The sequence below is a fragment of the Gymnoscopelus microlampas genome (assembly GCF_963454915.1).
Source record: "Gymnoscopelus microlampas genome assembly, chromosome: 2".
NCBI lineage: Eukaryota > Metazoa > Chordata > Actinopteri > Myctophiformes > Myctophidae > Gymnoscopelus > Gymnoscopelus microlampas.
This window is the reverse complement of record NC_139939.1, coordinates 28,638,867-28,657,711: the sequence shown is the minus strand read 5'-3', so window position 1 is coordinate 28,657,711 and position 18,845 is coordinate 28,638,867. Positions and strand designations below refer to the sequence as shown.

Sequence of the window (18,845 nt, the reverse complement as noted above, 5' to 3'; positions counted from 1 at the left end):
AATAAACCAACTAATCAGTGGTGGAAAGTAACTAAGTACATTTACTTAAGTACTGTACTTAAGTACAATTTTGAGGTATTTGTACTTTACTTGAGTATTTCCAATTTCCAATACTTTTACTTCTACTCCACTACATCTCAGAGACACATATTGTACTTTTACTCCACTACAATTACTTGAAAACTTTAGTTACTAGTTACTTTGCAGATATACATTATGATATAATGAAACATACATTAACCACTTTAACCCTATTTTATACATAGGCTATTTGAAAATAGCAGATCTACAAGCTCACAATGCGTCGCATCGCGACGCGTTGTAAGCTATCTGATTTATTTGTATGTGTTTTTTGAGTGGTGCCAACCACTCCTACATTTGACTTTGTCCGTGTGTCCGTCCGTATGTCCGCTCGTATGTTTGAGCATGGCTGATTGGTCAAGCTTCCGTGACACGTGACAATATGTTGTCACGTGTCACGTGACAACATATTGTTGCTGATTGCAACACAAGGATGAAACCAGTTACACTTTCAAAGGCACCACTCTCTTCACACTGGGTGTGATTTTTTTTTAATTATCAGATATACTCTATGTATGTGGGAATAGTGGTAGTGTCATTAACAGTATAACATGCTGTGTGTGTGTGTGTGTGTGTGTGTGTGTGTGTGTGTGTGTGTGTGTGTGTGTGTGTGTGTGTGTGTGTGTGTGCGTGCGTGCATGCGTGTGTGTGCGCGCGTGTGTGTAGTGGCGTAGAGCAGGGATGGAAGGCGATGCAGTTGCAAACATTTTCAAAAATGTCCATGTAAATAAACAAATATAAAGCCAAGAAGAGACTTTCGGACAAGCCTTTTCCTTGCCTTTATATGATGTTATTATGTGTGCTGAGTGCTACAGTAGAACATTTTCATAACTCCATCCCGAGTCCACCGCAGCTAAAAATCAGATATTTTTATATAGTGATGTTTTATTTATTTATTGTTTTATATCTGACGCTCATATTGACAGAAACCTAGCCACAGTGTGTTAGATGACGCTCATATTGACAGAAACCTAGCCACAGTGTGTTAGATGACGCTCATATTGACAGAAACCTAGCCACAGTGTGTTAGATGCGCGGCGGAAGTCTTGCGCATGGACCGGCCGCTCGGGTTTTTAGCTGCCGTGATCTCGGGATGGACAGTTTCTACAGTAGCCTACCACTCGTCCTAGGATATCATAATACCCAGTGGTGTAAAGTAACTAAGTACATTTATTCAAGTACTGTAATTTTGTGGTACTTTTACTTTACTGGAGTATTTCCAATTGTCTATACTTTTACTTCTACTCCATTACATCAGAGGCAAATATTGTACTTTTACTCCACTAACAATTATTTGAAAACTAGTTACTAGTTACTTTGCAGATATAAATTATTACATTATAAAACATACATTAACTACTTTAGCCCTATTTTATACATAGGCTATTTGAAAATAGCTCACAATGCGTTGTGAGCTATATCTTGCGCTGAGCCTATCTTGCGCTGATCAGAGCAATGGTCATGGAGTTATGGCCATTTGAAGGGTCACTTTTAAGTCCTCCTTAAAGGTTCTATGACATTCATTTTCACTTTTTTATTTTTTTATGTTTTATTGGGGGTTTTATGACCTCAATTACACCCAAAAAAAACTGAATTTTGAACATTCAGTGGATGTACTGTGGTCTGGGGTTTTCTGAATAATTAGGCTGAAAAGTAATCTGAGATTGGCCCTTGGATAGTGAAGTCACAGGCCCCCCCCCACACACACACACACACACACACACACACACACACACACACACACACACACACACACACACACACACAGACACAGACACAGACACAGACACACTGTCAGGACAGAGGTGTACAGATTATGGTCTCCTTTTGTTAAATTATAATATGGGGGGGGGGTGAACACTGCAGGAGGGTTAAATGTCTCGATGAATTGACTACACAGGACCACAATGGAAACAACCCCTTAGGGCTTTTTGTGTTATCCTTTTAGCACCATTTGTAAAACCACTATAGCCTACTATTTGCAAACTGTTAATAAAGTATTCAATCAATCAATAGCCCATGCGCCCCCATTTGAAACCATTTTGATCTCTGGACAGTGGGACCCCAATGGAAACTTCCATTTGTACTCGGACTTACAGACATATTCAACCCGTCCTTCTGCAATCTGCACTGTAATTTTACTCTTTCCTTTTTCTGTTTTATTTTTTTGACATTGTTTATTACTCCCCAAATGTCCATTCAAATGTGTTTATTTAGCTACTGTTTTGAAAAAAAATCTAAATCGGTGCTAGTCGGTACCATATACAGACCTCCTGACCAGACTTCAAAATAGCAAGAGTGACCCCACTGTACAAAAAAGGAAGCAAATTACACCCCGGCAACTACCACCCTATTTCTATTCTTAGCTCCATCTCGAAAGTCATGGAAAAAATAGTTTATGAACAGGTTGATAAGTATCTTGCTGACAAAAATCTAATTTACAAATTCCAATCTGGCTTCAGAAAAAAACACTCCACTGAATCATGCCTTCTCTATTTGAACGACTATATCAAACAAGAGGTCGACCAGGGCAAATATTGTGCCATGGTCATGCTGGACCTCCAGAAGGCCTTTGACACCATTGATCACCCAATTCAGCATGATAAGCTAAAAGCAATAGGTTTTGATGACACGTCAGCTAGCTGGATGATATCCTATCTGGAGGGGAGGGAACAGGTGGTTGAAGTAAACGGAACCCTGCCCCCCCCCCCTCCCAGTGAGTTGTGGCGTTCCGCAAGGAAGTATACTAGGACCTTTACTGTTCCTGATATATGTGAACGATATGTCAACAGCTTGCGACTGCAAACTGTTCCTGTTCACCGGCTTCGAATGCTATCAATGCAATTGAATGGGAGATTATCACGTTTTATCAGACCATTGACCACTTGGAGGCGGAGCAGTCCCCACAACAAGATTTAGGATTCTGTGCCTATCGGTACATAACTCCAACGCCGCTGAGTAGGCTCAGGCGAACGTCGCACCGTTCAGGACGGCAACTCGTCGCTTTAGCTCCCTCGGTGGTCCTTCCAGGCTCCAGTTCGCCTGAGACTGCGCGCCTCCGTCATGGTCCGAAACCAAAACCAAAACCGAAACGGAACTATTTAAGTCATCTCCGTTGGTAGGTCAGCATGTCTTGATAACACCCAATGAATGGTCTGATAAATCGCGGGTAGGTAAGTAGGTCACCTACTTCGCCCATTCAATGGTCTAATAAAAGGTGATAATGTCCCATTCAATGCATTGATAGCATCCAAATCAGGTGTCCTGTTTGCAGATGACTCTGCTCTGCTGGTCTCGGACAGAGACAGGCTGCAGGTTGAAAAATCTCTCAGCTCTGAACTTGACACGATCCGCATCTGGCTCTCTGACAACAAACTATCTTTACACCTGGGTAAAACCGAATCCATTCTCTTTGGGTCTAGTGTTAACCTTAACAAGGCAGAGAGCTTCATAATCAAAGCGGGTGACGATGTTATCACAAGAAAGGAGGAAATTACTTACCTAGGTTCCATCTTGGAGGCAAACCTCTCCGGTGATAAGATGGCAGAAAGAGTCATCAAAAAAGTCAATCAAAGAACACGTTTTCTGTATAGGATCAACTCTCTAGTCAGTAAGAATACCCTGAAGATTCTCGCATTCTCACTATGCATAAAAAATGAGGATAGGGCCCAAGATCGAACCTTGAGGGGACCCCGCATGTAAGAGGTCACCTAACCGTATAGAGAAATGGTTAGGTGTGTGTGTGTGCGTGTGTGCGTGTGTGCGCGCGCGTGCGTGTGTGCGTGCGTGCGTGTGTGTGTGTGTGTCTCTCTGTGTACCTCTACCTTTCTGTATCTCTGCCTGTCTGTGTGTGCAGCTAATCTCGCAAGCCGCAGAAAGATGTGGAAACGCTAATACATGTTTTATCAAGCCAGCTGGAACTTGCTTTTTACAGGATTACCAGGATTAACTTTTAGAATTCCCTTGAATCCCATTTGTTTATAAAGGACTTAACAACCTGGCACCTTCATATATATTACAGACTCCAGCTCATTATATGTTCCAGCCAAAGCACTCAGGTCTTCCTCTGACATCCTTTGCTCCCGAAGTATTTCATAAATGGCCATGGCTTGGTGGGGGCAGGCCACTTCAGGGTCTCCAAAACCATGCGATCACTTCGGGCCCGGTTCTATTGGCTAAACCATCAATGCGGAGCTGTGTGTCCACAAATGTGTCGGTTGCACTGCCCAGAGAGGTCTTACCCGGTGCTTACACGGCCCACTGTGGAGGTGGACTGGGCCCTTTCCTGTGGCGGACCATGGAAAGTGCTAAGTCATAGTAGCGATGTACTACTTTACCCTCTGTTCCTTTTCTTATTCATAATTTATTGGATACTAGGCCGATGCCTGTTGGAACAATGCCTGTTGGAAACACATGCCCCTCCGGTTATGCAATACCCGTTGTCAGACGACCAGTTGTACCCGTTGTACCCGAGTTCTCAATGGGTTATCATTGTACTTGGAGGCCAGTCTATGATGTCAGTACTATCGTGCCATGTTGATGACATCAGCGATTTCCATATATGGGCATAAAAGGGACACAGACGGACAGACAGACAGACAGATATCCCATTAAATTAGCATAAAAGTCTGTCTGTGTCCCTTTCATATGATATCTGCCTATGTCCTTTTTATGTCCATGTGGAGATATGTCTGTCTGTGTCCCCTTTATGCCCATATATGGAGTTCTGTGTTAACCATGCTCATGGTGTCCTGACCAGTACTATGACATCATATTGATGACATCACATCAGGGTACTCCATATATGGGGATATACTCTCTATATTCTTGAACAACCGCCAATCCGACCGATTTCCCAATCGGTGCACCTCGATAGTCGAGACGAGAGAAATGTGTCTGCAAGCGCTTCAATGAGCCTCATATCCCATCATGAAATACTTGTATTCCCAAAAATTGACAGCTTCTCTCTTTGATTCAAACTTTCTGTTTATCAAACTAAAAATGTCATTCACATCTGTGTGCATTTAGCATGAAAGGTGGCCCAGTAAAGCTGCTCCAAAAGTCCAGATAGCCCAGCTGTTTGGTCCACACTCCACAGTATCAGTGATTTTCTTTGACATGGCTGCAATATGCCTTGTTGTCCACTAGAGGGTCAAAGAGACCATTCATTCACAGAAGCATGTGTTTTAAAACAGACTATTCCCATGCAGGCTAGTTCACAGAGACATAAACAATGAAACGTTATTTTAAAAATATTTTGGTACTCATCTTCCATCCATCCCCCATGTGTCTTACTCTTTTTTGTGAGTCGTTCATCAGATTCTGACTATTGGAACAAATATGGCATTTCCTTACTCACCTGACTGACCCTCCACCATCACTCTCCATGGGAGAGTTCTGTCATTCTCTGTAGATTGGGTGTCCCAGGATGATTAACTATTGATATGGAGCTCGGGTGACACACTTGATATCTGGAGGGAGGGAGGGAGGGAGAGATGGGGGTGGGTGTTACAGGGAGAAATAGAATAGAGGAGGAAGAGATCGTGGAAGAAAAAGAGAGAGTGAAGAAAGAAAGAGTGTAGGGGGGAAGAGAGAGAGAGAGAGAGAGAGAGAGAGAGAGAGAGAGAGAGAGAGAGAGAGAGAGAGAGAGACCACAGGAAGAGAGCTTAATTTATATTCCATCAATGACATGTTAAAATCAGTGGTGGAAAGTAACTAAGTACATTTAGTCAAGTACTAGTGTACTTAAGTACATTTTTGATTGCCAATACTTTTACTTCTACTCCACTACATCTCAGAGAAATGTGTACTTTTACTACAATTGTTTGAAAGGTACTATAGTTACTTTGTAGATTTAGATTGTTATTACAAAACATACATTAATCACTTCAGGCCAATATAGGCCTACATTTCTGCCATTTGAAAATAGCCCACAAATAGCTCACAATGCGTTGCATCACGATGCATTGTGAGCTTGTAGATCTGCTATTTTCGAAAGATTTTTATACATTTTATTCATTTGAAAACTTGTGAAATTGGACATTCTGCATAATGAGTACTTTGTACTTTTGGTACTTTAAGTACATTTTTATACCAATACTTTTGTATTTTGTATATTGAATTCCAGGCTTTTACTTACAGAGTATTTCTACATTGCAGTACTGATACTTTTACTTAAGTAAAAAAACATTTGAGTACTTTTTCCACCACTGGTTAAAATGTGTTATTTTCGGTGAGTGAAGCTGTCTTGCGACAGAGTATAGGCTTTAACTTGTAATGGACAGAACAGATTAAAGCAGATTCACTTCCCCTCAGATTCCATACAATGGATTGATCCAGTATGGAATGTCTAATGGCCAAGGTCAGTGTGGAATGACTCTGGAATGCAATGAGAGAGAGAGAGAGAGAGAGAGAGAGAGAGAGAGAGAGAGAGAGAGAGAGAGAGAGAGAGAGAGAGAGAGAGACACACACACACACACACACACACACACACACACACACACACACACACACACACACACACACACACACACACACACACACACACACACACACACACACACACACAGACAGACAGAGAACACCATTGTGATCTTGTTGTGAACAGATTATCCCAGTCCAAAAGGTATGACCCCCCCAAAAAACATTTTAACAGCCTCCGGTACCACAAACAGAATTAACTTGCAATTGCCCTAGATTCTAGGGCAATGTTCTAGGGCCTAGAACATACAAAAAAAGTATACCTACCTCAGCCTTAACATCAGCACCACAAGTAACTGCGAACGACCTGAGAGATGAGGCAAGAAGGGAATTTTATGCAATCAAAAGCAACATCACTCTGCACATCCCAATTCAACTCTGGCTCAAAATATTGGACTCTGTCAGAGAAACCATTTCCCTTCATGGCTGTGAGGTCTGGGGTCCACTTGCCAACCAAGATTTTGTTCAATGGGACAAACACCAAATTGAGACAGCATGCAGACTTCTGCAAATCCATTCCCTGCATCCAACGGAAAACACCATTAACATATGCAGAGCAGAAGGACAATACCAAGAGCATTTACATTTTATAATCACCGAAAATAAAGTGGCCCAAATGCACTCCATAACAAAACCGTCACGTACAGAGAGACAGAGATTCCCCCTCAGCCACCTGCTTCTGGGATTCTGCTCACAATCACAAGCAGAGCCACCAGACAGAATCATTGAGCTACAGTATATTATAAGTGGAGAAGGCACAGAAAATCCCCACCCACTAATTTCAATGAAAGTTGCTCACTCAGCGCATACTCCCTCAGAAGTACACCGTCCTTCCGGGTTTGGTCATCGCCTTGATAACAAAAGACCATGTGCATCACAAACAATCTACCTCCTATGAGCAAGCTTGTGCGTCGAGTCTATCGAGCCACCCGGTCCCGGATGTGTAGCCTTGAGATAGACCCCACCTGGAAAGAGGAAACAAGGGAGGCCAAAAACAACTTGGCGAATAACTGTAACCTCAGAACTGAAGATGGCAAACCTAACATGGGGCGAGACAGGGAACGAAGAGGATTAGTAAGAACACCTGAGCACTGTGACTGATCCAAAACGAAATCCTTGACTATGTACAGACTCGATGAACACAGCCTCACCTTTGAGAAAGGCCACCACAGGCAGACCTGTCTCCCACGAGAAGACAGACTGTGCACCAACTGCACACAAAATGAGGTGGAAACCGAGGTGCGCTTTCTAATAACCTGCCAACTGTTCCAAGACATCAGAGACGCATACTTCCCACAGATTACAAAGAAAAGAGTTTGAAAACATGAGTAATAAAAAAAAAAGAAACCATTTTTGTCTTTTGAATACTGTTTTGTCTTGATAACACCCAATGAATGGTCTGATAAATCGCGGGTAGGTAAGTAGGTCACCTACTTCGCCCATTCAATGGTCTAATAAAAGGTGATAATGTCCCATTCAATGCATTGATAGCATCCAAATCAGGTGTCCTGTTTGCAGATGACTCTGCTCTGCTGGTCTCGGACAGAGACAGGCTGCAGGTTGAAAAATCTCTCAGCTCTAAACGTATATTGCTATATGCTATATCATTGGTGCTCAAAACCATTTCACGTCAAGGACCCCCAAATATTATATGTATTTGGCTGCAGAGCCCCATCTCAACATATTTTGTTCCAGGAACCCCCAGAAGCAAACATTTGAGTTAAAAATGTTAGGAAAAACAAATAGATTTTTGGATATCCAAAGTATAAAATATGGCTAAAATCTAAAATGACACAGATCAATAAAAACATAAAATTAAAATAAAATAAAATTACACAGATTCTTTCCCGGTTTTAATGGGTTAAATAAGAAATGTCTGTATGTCTCTCTCCCACCTAGGCCAAATTACATTGCATTGTCTATGCGTGTTTATGTTTTGTGTGTGTGTGTGTGTGTGTGTGTGTGTGTGTGTGTGTGTGTGTGTGTGTGTGTGTGTGTGTGTGTGTGTGTGTGTGTGTGTGTGTGTGTGTGTGTGTGTGTTTACAAAATAGTTCATTTTCTTGGGTCAGCATAATCACATTGAACTCACAAGTGAACTATTCCCCTCCTTACTACCTTTTGCCAGATAACCATCTTTCCCTTATATACATTGCCCAAGGCGATCTAACTCAACCCCCTTTTCCCACCCTGCCCTGCAGGTGCACTCTCCAACAATGAGCCACAGTAGGTGGTTCAAGTAATGTAATCTGGGCCAGTATTCCTAGATTATTTTTTTCTTTTTCTTCAAGAAATAAAACTCTGTAAAGCACAATAACTTAGTCTTAGTAAGACTAGGTTATTGAGCATATTATGCGAGCTTCATCAGGAATGCAAGGTGGACAGTTTTGTTTGTGTGTGAAAGTGACATATTTAGCATATACACATGACAGATGCATGCATGTGTTCACGCACGCACATTCAATCACATGCGGAGAGGACTGCTACAGATGGTGATAATGTGTTACTCAGCACAATAGTGATGGGAAAGTAAACCTTCAAGAGAGATATTACCAAGCATTTTCTCCAATATGGTTTTAATTGCACTCCAGAGGTGAATTCTAGCATGGATAGGAACTTTATCTTGCAGACCTGTTTCATCAATGTTTTATGAACACACAGCACTCGCACGCACATGCACAAACACACACACACACACACACACACACACACACACACACACACACACACACACACACACACACACACACACGTGTGGGGGGCGGGGTGAGAGAGAGAGAGAGAGAGAGAGAGAGAGAGAGAGAGAGAGAGAGAGAGAGAGAGAGAGATAGAGAGAGAGAGAGAGAGAGAGAGAGAGATATTCACATCACATATGTTTACCCCAAGTCGTTCAGACTCAGCTTACATTAGGCTATTTACAGATGAACATGCTGCCTACTGGAATACATTCTGAAATGCTACATAATATCACAGGGATATCGTACATTATGTCACCAAGTTCCATTAAGGTATTCAAAAGCCAATATCATTATCCTATATAGATTAGAACAGTTACAGTGCAAAGGTGGGTGATGCATGCATGGCACCACCTGTCACAGGTAGGGCTATAATGTATAGGCAGATCCTCCCCCTTTGTCATGTTCACGGCCAACCACTGAGTCCCATTCCTCTGTGACACTCCGCCCCTGACAACACTGAGCAGGTCCCTAGGCCCGCCCCTGTTGAAAGATACAGTGAGTTTGATGTCCCCTTTTACTCGTCTTCGACCACATTTATGTGTTGCCTCAAGCAGCCTTTTTTTTTTTTTTTTTACTCTTCTCTCTCTGCACTTTTTAATAGGCTTCCCCACAAGTACAGTAACAGATCTGTTCTGGGCCCCGGACTACTTCTCTCACACAGGATCTAAATCCAAGTAACGAGGTAAGATTCTTACAGGTGTTTGTTTAGACCGTGCTGGCTGCGCTCCTCCGCAACAGGTGCACGGCTCTAGCGTCTTAGAACTCGTTGTTGCGGTTGTTTTGAGCAAAATAGTCCATTTGGAGTTGTCTCTTGTCTTAGAAATGACCATGGGGGGTGAGGACAACAATGAAAGTACTGTGTGCACCTTTCCAAAGCCATTTGGGGGGGTGATCCGATCTCAGTTCAGGTGAGAGAGGTATTCGAAACCTCTTGTGCCTCAAGTGTAGCAGGCAGCTATATTAAGGCAAAGAGCTTTGGTTCCCGTGTTTTTCCGATGAACCATCCATCGTCCTGTCTGTCTGTCAGGACGACAGACAGGGCAAGGCGGATCGGCCACCTGATATTTATATAAGGCGTTGCGGTGACATCCGAATAGTCAACATTATTTATCTTATCTTCTGTTGGCACAAGACTGACTGTGAGAACATTGGCACTGCAGATCGATTCGATATATGATAGGCTATGACTCGAAACTGGCCGGGCAGGTCTTGCCTTGGATAATTAAATTATGAGCAAACATAAGCTATATAATCATTCAAATATCAAATATAGAATCATTCGGTAAATGTTCAGTTGAGAGGGTGAGGAGTGAGTGACCGCACAAAGCTGCCCTCCAACTTTTTAAGGTGTTCCCAGGCTGCAGGCGTTACTTGTTTATGGTGGCTCACCGTGGCTGCCATCTCGTCTTACCTACTTTATCTGCTTTATTTAGTGGCAAGTAGCAACACTTGGAGCCAGTCTGACTAGTTTCTGTGAATGGGAAAACAAACAGGAAAAGTACAGAGTCCCGTAAAATGGTCTAGAAAAGTAGTAAGGGCAGAAAAAGACAATTGTGGAATGTGGGTGAAAAACAAGTTATCAAGAAACAAGTTATCACCACCTGTAGCCTATTATCAGCAAGTGTGGTAAACCATACAGACTGATGTACATCTAGTGGCCTGGGGCAACAAATGTGGATGACCGCATGCAGGCTTCTCAGGATGAAGGCCTATCACACTACTAGAGTGCACCTATGTTGCCTTTGGTCCTAATACGTGGATAAGAATGGGATAACTAATATCTTATTACATCACTGTGTTAGGAACATATTTCACAGTTTGCACAGTCCTGAGTTCTGTCATTGTGTGTAGCCTACTGTGTAGACTTTAACTTCACCAGCCAGGGTTTGATCAATGCAGGCCTAAACATTAGCCTATATGTCCTCATCACCACCATGACCTACACTTGCATTGCCTTGATCACAGTGATAGTGGTGGAGTTAGTTACTGTCAATGTTGGATCATCATTGTGTGTGTTCTTGTGGTTTAAAACCTTCTGCCAGAGTTAACATATATAATATATCTGTAAAAAGTGTGTGCAAGAGAGTGTGAGTGATGGATCTGTAATTATTATTAGCCTATTATTATTATAATATATAATAATAATAATAATTAATTCACCTTTTTAAAGGAACAGAATTGCAAAATACGATAAGTTATATACGTTATAATACAATAGTTAAAAGGGAAGCAAGAAAGAATATGGACAAAAGTCACAGAAGGGGTAGAACAGCAGCTATGTTGCCATTATAAACAAGGTGCTTTGAATATTTCCTCATTCTCTTGTCATGCATTCAAAGCATGAAGATTGCCTTTGAGGAATACAGTAGGCATTTGAATGTTGCTGTATCATATACTACAGTAAAAAATGTAAATATCTAAAGATGTCTTTAAGAAATAGAGAGACAAACACGTAGAGAGGCCTACCTGTTAACATTTTAATTGCACTTGGCTATGCAGCATGGCGTCGGCTACTCTAATTGTACAAAGGTGCCGCGAGATGAAAATAGCCGATCTGCTATTTTCGGCACACAACACCGCTGTACGATGAGGTACACTACAGTATAACTGATGATGCTTAACCCCTCAAGGGAGGCAATTGTAGGTTACTAATCACAGAGAGCTGAGATTGGCTTTATCTTGCAGACTTGCACCATGTGATATGAGGTTGTAACTTGACTTGGACGAATGTCTAACTGACTAACTTAATCAGTGGTCAGAAGTCACATCTCTCCTCTCTGCAGGACAGATTAAGCTAATTAAGTCACATTGTGAATTCAGCATTGTGGCTTCTCCCTCAACTAAATGGATGGAGAGAATGTAGATCATCTAGATTAGGATACGAGGGAGAGATTATCACTGCAATTGCCATTACGTCTGCCTAAATGGATGATTTCCAATACTGTAGGGCCTAGCTGTTTATTGTAAAACTGTGTTTTATGTTTAATAATCAATTGCAAGATCTAATCTGATGAGATATATGAGTTTACGGAACATGATAAGACAATCAATGAAATGTAGGTTATTTTGTCCTTGTTGTAAGTAAGAGGCTATGTGTGGTGTGTTCAGTGTGTGCATGTTATTGAAGAAAGGAATTTAGCTCAGCTCAGACTATTGCGGTTTATCACATGGTAGTCATAATATATATTATTTATTGACTTTTTACAGACTCTGGTCACACTTTGGAATTGGCTTTAACACCCAGTGCAGCTGACCTGTTTGGAGTACCTATAGCAGTGTTTCTCAAACTTTTTAATGTCAAGCCCACTTTGAGAACCAATGACCTATAAGGCTATATTAAAAAATGAAGCTAGTCCAAAGGAAGAACCCACTGCATATTCAGTGTTGTGTAATAGACAAAAGTCACATTTAATCAGCATTTGATGTAGACGTCTGTTTCTGTAAAACGTCATTTAAGTTTTGTTTGCTATTTTCCACCTCTGCTTTGTCCTCTAATTAATGGATCATTGTTTTCTCCTTTAATTCTCATTGGCCATATGATTTCCTCAGCAGTCCGTGTGTGGTGGGTAACCAGACTCTTGTCATTAGTAACTTAAGTCATGACGCATCACAGTCCTCAGTATAGATGGTGGCTGGTCTCCATGGTTACAGTCAACAGTCTGGACAGAGAAGTGTTTGTAATGATATCCTCAGAACAATGCTAAAACAAAATGGCCGACACAGTAAATCCCCTCCCCACCAAGCCCCAGCTGTCTGTGGAGAGAAACCCCATATAGTGAATAAACAGATGGTTGATGCACTACTGTATATAATCTAGTTCAGATCAGAAGGTGTCAGCAGAAGTCATATGGACTCTGCCACTTGATATACGTAGATTCTGTGGTAACAGTAATGCTAACAGGAAGTTTCACTCTTTTCTGAAGTTAATTCTTTGACTTATTTGCAGCAGAATAAGAAGTGAGAGGGAAAATGTATGCATGGAATTGACAAAATGTAATTAAACCAGGATTAGCTGTCTTATGTTACCAGTCTAAACTGAAGGTGAGTTTTCATTCACCCATGCTAAACATAGTTTACAATAGAATATAAAAAGGGGTGAATATCCTGCTTTCTAGGTATTACAACAGTGTAGGACATTAGAGTATGACTAAGTGGCACAGCTCACATTTGTCCCTAAGGAATGTCTGACGCACAGCTTTGATGCAGAAGCCAAACACAGGCCTGTAGGTGTCACACCCACACACATGATATAATACCACAAGTTAGCTATCAAAAATCAACAAAAGACGTTCGATTTCTGGGTCTCTTCACATCAGCTTTCAAGTGTAGATGATTGAACAGAGAGGGGCAGAATGAGTGTGGGCACATAGAACATGGTGACACGATAATGGCTCTTTGTATTTGTAGAGAGTGTGTCCGGAGGTTTAGAATGACGCTGGTGCTACCCACGCCATGTCAGTGATGACCGTACACACAGTCAGGGTAGAGGAGCGATGGAGGTGGGCAAGTGAAGCACCGAGGACGAGGGCAAAAGGTGAATACGTGAGACGCGCGCATTTTATGAAAGCCACCTCACAACACTGTCTGAGACAGTACATGATGTAACTGAGGCGACAACAGTTTTGACAGAAACGGTATTCCCCAGTTTAAAGTATACAGTATTATGGTAAAAGTACAAAAGCAGTGGTTCTGAAACATTTTCATACCAATGACCCCCAGATTTATTTGCCCACGGACCCACTTTTGAAAAGATTTTGTATCAGGTTGTGGGACCCCCAAAAGATAAGATTTGTCAAGATTTTTCAAAAATAGCTCACTACTCATCGCGATGGGATGTGTTGTGTTGTTATTTTGAATAGCCGGAATATAAAATAGAGTTTAAGTGTTTAAACAGTTCCTCATTTTGCTGGAGGCCCCTTGAACCCCCTCAAGGACCCGTGGGGGTCCCCAGATCCCACTTTGAGAACCAGTGTGATAAAGATTATAAAGCATATACAGTAGTATGACCTTTATGAGTCAATAATCCCTTCTGATGAGTGTATCATGAGAGGTAGACCAGGAGGGTCAAATAAGGTAAAGCTTCAAAGTGAATGAGCCGGTCCCTCTTCTTATAATCATTAATAAGTTCAGCTCTGACTTCAATGGATTGAATACGTTTACCCTCATGTATAGTAACTTAAGTTAGAGACTCCTTTGAAGATTTGATGTATGGTGATGAAGTCATTCACCAAAGGCGAGCAGAGTTTTCGCAGTCAAGTCTCTCGTTATGAGAGGCAGTATAAAAGATTATAAATCACAGTAAAAAAAAATCTTGTCAGGTTCAAAGTGTGCTTAGTGACGGTGACATGTTTTCACTTTTGTCATCGACTTATATTCATTTTGAATTCATACACACAGTTAACATTGCTCCTGTCTCCTGTGTTCCAGCCATGCACCTACCTCCTTTACTCCTACTCCTCCTCGGCCTACTCTGCTGTTGCCCCAGTGCACTATGGGCCGCTAAGGTCATCGTCGTCCCGCCCATCATGTTTGAATCCCACCTGTACATCTTCAAGACGCTGGCCACGGCACTGCACCAGGAGGGCCACGAGACGCACTTCCTGGTTTCGGAGGGCCGGGAAGTGCCCCCATCCCCTCACTACCACTTCCAGCGCTATCCGGGGATCTTCAACAGCACCACGGCGGACAACTTCCTCCAGTCCAAGGTCAGCAACATTTTCTCGGGTCGACTGACGTTCCTGGAGCTGTTTGACATCCTGGACCACTACTCCCAGAACTGTGACGCCGTAGTCGGCAGCGTGGAGACCATGACCCGGCTCAAGGAGGCCAAGTTTGACCTGCTGCTGGTGGACCCCAACGAGATGTGTGGCTTTGTGCTCGCCCACATCCTGGGCGTCCAGTACGCCGTGTTCAGCACAGGACTGTGGTACCCCGCCGAGGTGGGGGCCCCGGCGCCGTTGTCCTACGTCCCCGAGTTCAACTCTTTGCTGACAGACCGCATGTCGCTTTTCCAGCGGATCTCCAACACGGCCGTTTACCTGGTGTCGCGCTTCGGGGTCCATTATATTGCACTCCCCAAGTATGATCGGATCATGAGGAAATACGGGGTGAAGCCCCAGGTAGCCATGGCTGACTTGGTACAAGGCAGCCGGCTGTGGATGCTGTGCACCGACTTGGCTCTGGAGTTCCCCAGGCCCACCCTGCCTCATGTTGTATACATAGGGGGCATCCTGACCAAGCCTCCCAACCGTCTTCCACAGGTCAGTAGGACGCGGACAGAGAACAAAATGCATAGAAAAATATAAACAGAGGGACACACAGGGTTCACGTTCATTTGTCTTTTCTTTATGATAATCAGTCATTTGTGTTTCTTTGCCATTGCTGACCCTCACAACATGAGTGATAAACTTGCCTCATTTACTTCAGTTCGTTTACAAATTGATAATTCGTTTTCACTAATTCATTAATTTACTCTATAATCTGTCATTTGTGTTTCTTTGCCATCGCCAACACTCACAACACAAGTGTCTGCCCACATTTTGAATAAGGCACTATCTAGTAAGAAGTATAATGCCATTTTATGATACTAATATGTCATAACTGGGTACTTGGCAGGTTTGACTATCACATTACTCAAATCTGTAGTTATGCGTGTGGGATGCAAAGCCTCATTATGTTCCACGGGGAGTTTGGGGAGAAACCTATCCTCTTCTCTTCTTCTTTTTAAACTCAAGCAAATTGCAGTCAAATGTCCCTCTCATTGACAAATGCCAATTAATTATTCAGAACGTGGCATGAATGAATCCATTGCAGGGAAAGCTGGTGGTAGCCCTGCAGAGCCTGCTCAGGAGAATGGTGGTTTTCATGGATGGAATCAATCCACCTCTTGTCTCATTCACAATGCCTTGGCTACCACATGTCTGTCGGACCTCATTGTCAGTCCACACGCACACACAAATACATATGTCACATTTATCCATTGACGTATCCCTCCTGTGTTCTTGCGTCCTCAGCATCTACCCCCTCCTCCACAAACCTGCCTCCTTTATCTCTTTTTTTCAAAAAAAAAATAAGAGATTTTTGATTTTTTAAAAAGCTGATTTTTTGCATGTGATCCTTTCTTTTCTCTCTTCTTTTTCCAATGTATTCTTGCTGGTCTTCTCTTGTCTCTCCCTCTCCTTGGCTGTGTTCAAAGTCACACTACAGTATATAGGGAGTTATAAAAGTGAGTTATAAAACACATTTTGCATGCCAGAATAAATGTTGGCATTCTTCTTTCAGCGCAATGCATGATGGTAGGCTTTGTGATGTTGAAATGTATTATGAGATAGGATGCGTCCACTATATTGGATATAATTATGATCGCTATTCCCTATATATTCGGACACAACTACAAAATTGCATACAGTAATCACTATATAGTGCCCTATATAGTCAGTAGCGAGTTATTTCGGACACAGTCTCTCTCCCTCTTCTCACTTGGTTTCTTACTGTATGTTCTCGAGTCGTATCAACAGGAAGCAGATTATTATGGATGATGCTGGGCTTTGACTCGTCCTGTCTGGGGTCAAGTTCGCCTGGGTCTAGGGGTGAATGGAGGCACAGTAGGGGGAGGGAGGTCGAGTCATGAAGAAGAAGAAGAAGAACAGAGGCGGGTGGCGAGAGGGGTTTAGTCCATTTGTTTGGACGGAGACGAGGGCCGGCGGTATCTACTGCGGGGGGCTTTGGAATGCCACTCCAGCCAATAGGCAGCATTGTGTAGCATGGGGTGGAGGGGGTCATAATGGAAGTGGAAGGAGAACGAAGCCATTGTTTTCCGTTGAGCTCTGGGGACACTGAGACTCCTTTATGGGGACACTGAGGCTGCGTTGTAGGGACAGTAGGGCCGCGCTGCGGGGACACAGGGACCCAGTGTGTCCCTGAGGCTGCTCTGTGCCAGGGCCAGGCCTGATTTGCCGCAGCTGGACCATTCTCTTCCCTCCTCCTCCTTGTCCTCCGCCTTCCATCACTCAAATATGGCGACCCCTCCCATCCCCCTTCTCCCATTCTTAATGCATGTTCCTTCTCCCACCATTCCAAAATGAGATTGCATGCGTGCAATATTCCTTGCACGCATGTACACCCGTCACCCGCACACACTGGGGACATAAATTGCACCCCAACCAGCTTGTTGATTTCCACAATTTGTCCCAAAACATGGTACGGGTCAGAAACACGCATGCACGTACGCATTGCGTGCGTGCGCACGCACACACACACACACACACACACACACACACACACACACACACACACACACACACACACACACACACACACACACACACACACACACACACACACACACACACACTCATTCTACACTGAGTCCTCCTCTGTTTCTCATGATGTTTGGAATCATCCCCCCCATCAGCTAAGTGACCAAGTCTTTTTGCTGACTGACTGGGTAATGGCATGCTGGGTTAACATACTCAACATTCCTTCAGGAGGAGGAGACCTCACTTCACTATTGTCATAATTTTCCAAGGCTTGAAATATTCCTTTTTTGAAATTTTCACTGCCTCAGTGTTAGGCAGTGAAGCCGAAGTGACACTCGGCAAAACTAACGTCTAATTTAGCCTTAAAGGGATAGTTCACCCCCAAAACCTTTTTTAGTTTTTGTCGCATTCCTAAGCCAATAATTTGATGACCGGCAGCGGTTCCGGTAGGAGACACAAAGAGTGTGTCTCCTAAAGGAACAGCTGCCTACCGGTCCACTGGGTATCAAATTATTGGCTTAGGAATGCGACAAATACAAAAAAATATCCATGAATTCAAGTCTCCATAGGGTGACTAATCGATAGAAGAGAAGTCATTTTGGGGGTGAACTATCCCTTTAAGGAGTTTTCTTTGTGCTGATAAACTAGATCATGATATGCTATGATCGAGCGCTACTGTATCTGATAGCTCCAAATCAAATTACCATTAACACATATTTGTTGACTGAAGCCATGTTATCTCGGTGCTAAGTTAGCGTACTGTAGATGATAAGGTATTATTGCATAGGATTTAAAAATCTAAAGGAAAACATCTTCAAAATACACATATAAATAAATAAATGATTGGCCTTTATAGTAGGCTAATCAGTGATAAGCCAAAGGGTCAGATTGACAATATAATGAATGAGTAATCCATGATTGTTTTTCATTTTTAGATTAGTGTCACGGCATTTTGGCTTTAGATCAGTGAGCATTGGCAGGGTAGAGAGTAAGACAGTAGACACAACTGAATTCTTTTTTTGGGGATAATTGTAATCTCTGCGGGATAGTTACTGATTTATCAAGTAGAATAGACAAACATTTGCATTAAAATGTGGTATTTCTGGCCATGTGTGTCTATACGAAATCGTGTCATACTGATATACACAGGCTGATATACACAGGCTATCAACATAAAAAAAATATAAAATCAGTCTATTGAACAGTGAGTGAGAGTTTGCGTGTTAAACAGCTGGTTAGATTTCACAGAGCAACAGAGAAGGTGCACATGTCACATTTAGAGCAAGGATTA

At 42.7% G+C, this 18,845-nt stretch overlaps 1 protein-coding gene across 1 annotated transcript in view; it reads left to right on the top strand.

Moving 5' to 3' along the window:
- The first annotated feature begins 9,835 nt into the window (after window positions 1-9,835).
- The window catches only part of ugt8 (UDP glycosyltransferase 8), a 28,341-nt gene continuing 19,331 nt past the window's right edge, over window positions 9,836-18,845 (top strand). Inside the window, exons 1-2 of the mRNA XM_084046603.1 lie at window positions 9,836-9,978; window positions 14,724-15,556. Of these exons, the coding sequence (XP_083902729.1) occupies window positions 14,726-15,556 (831 nt within the window). The 5' untranslated portion in view covers window positions 9,836-9,978; window positions 14,724-14,725. The remainder of the gene's footprint in view (window positions 9,979-14,723; window positions 15,557-18,845) is intronic.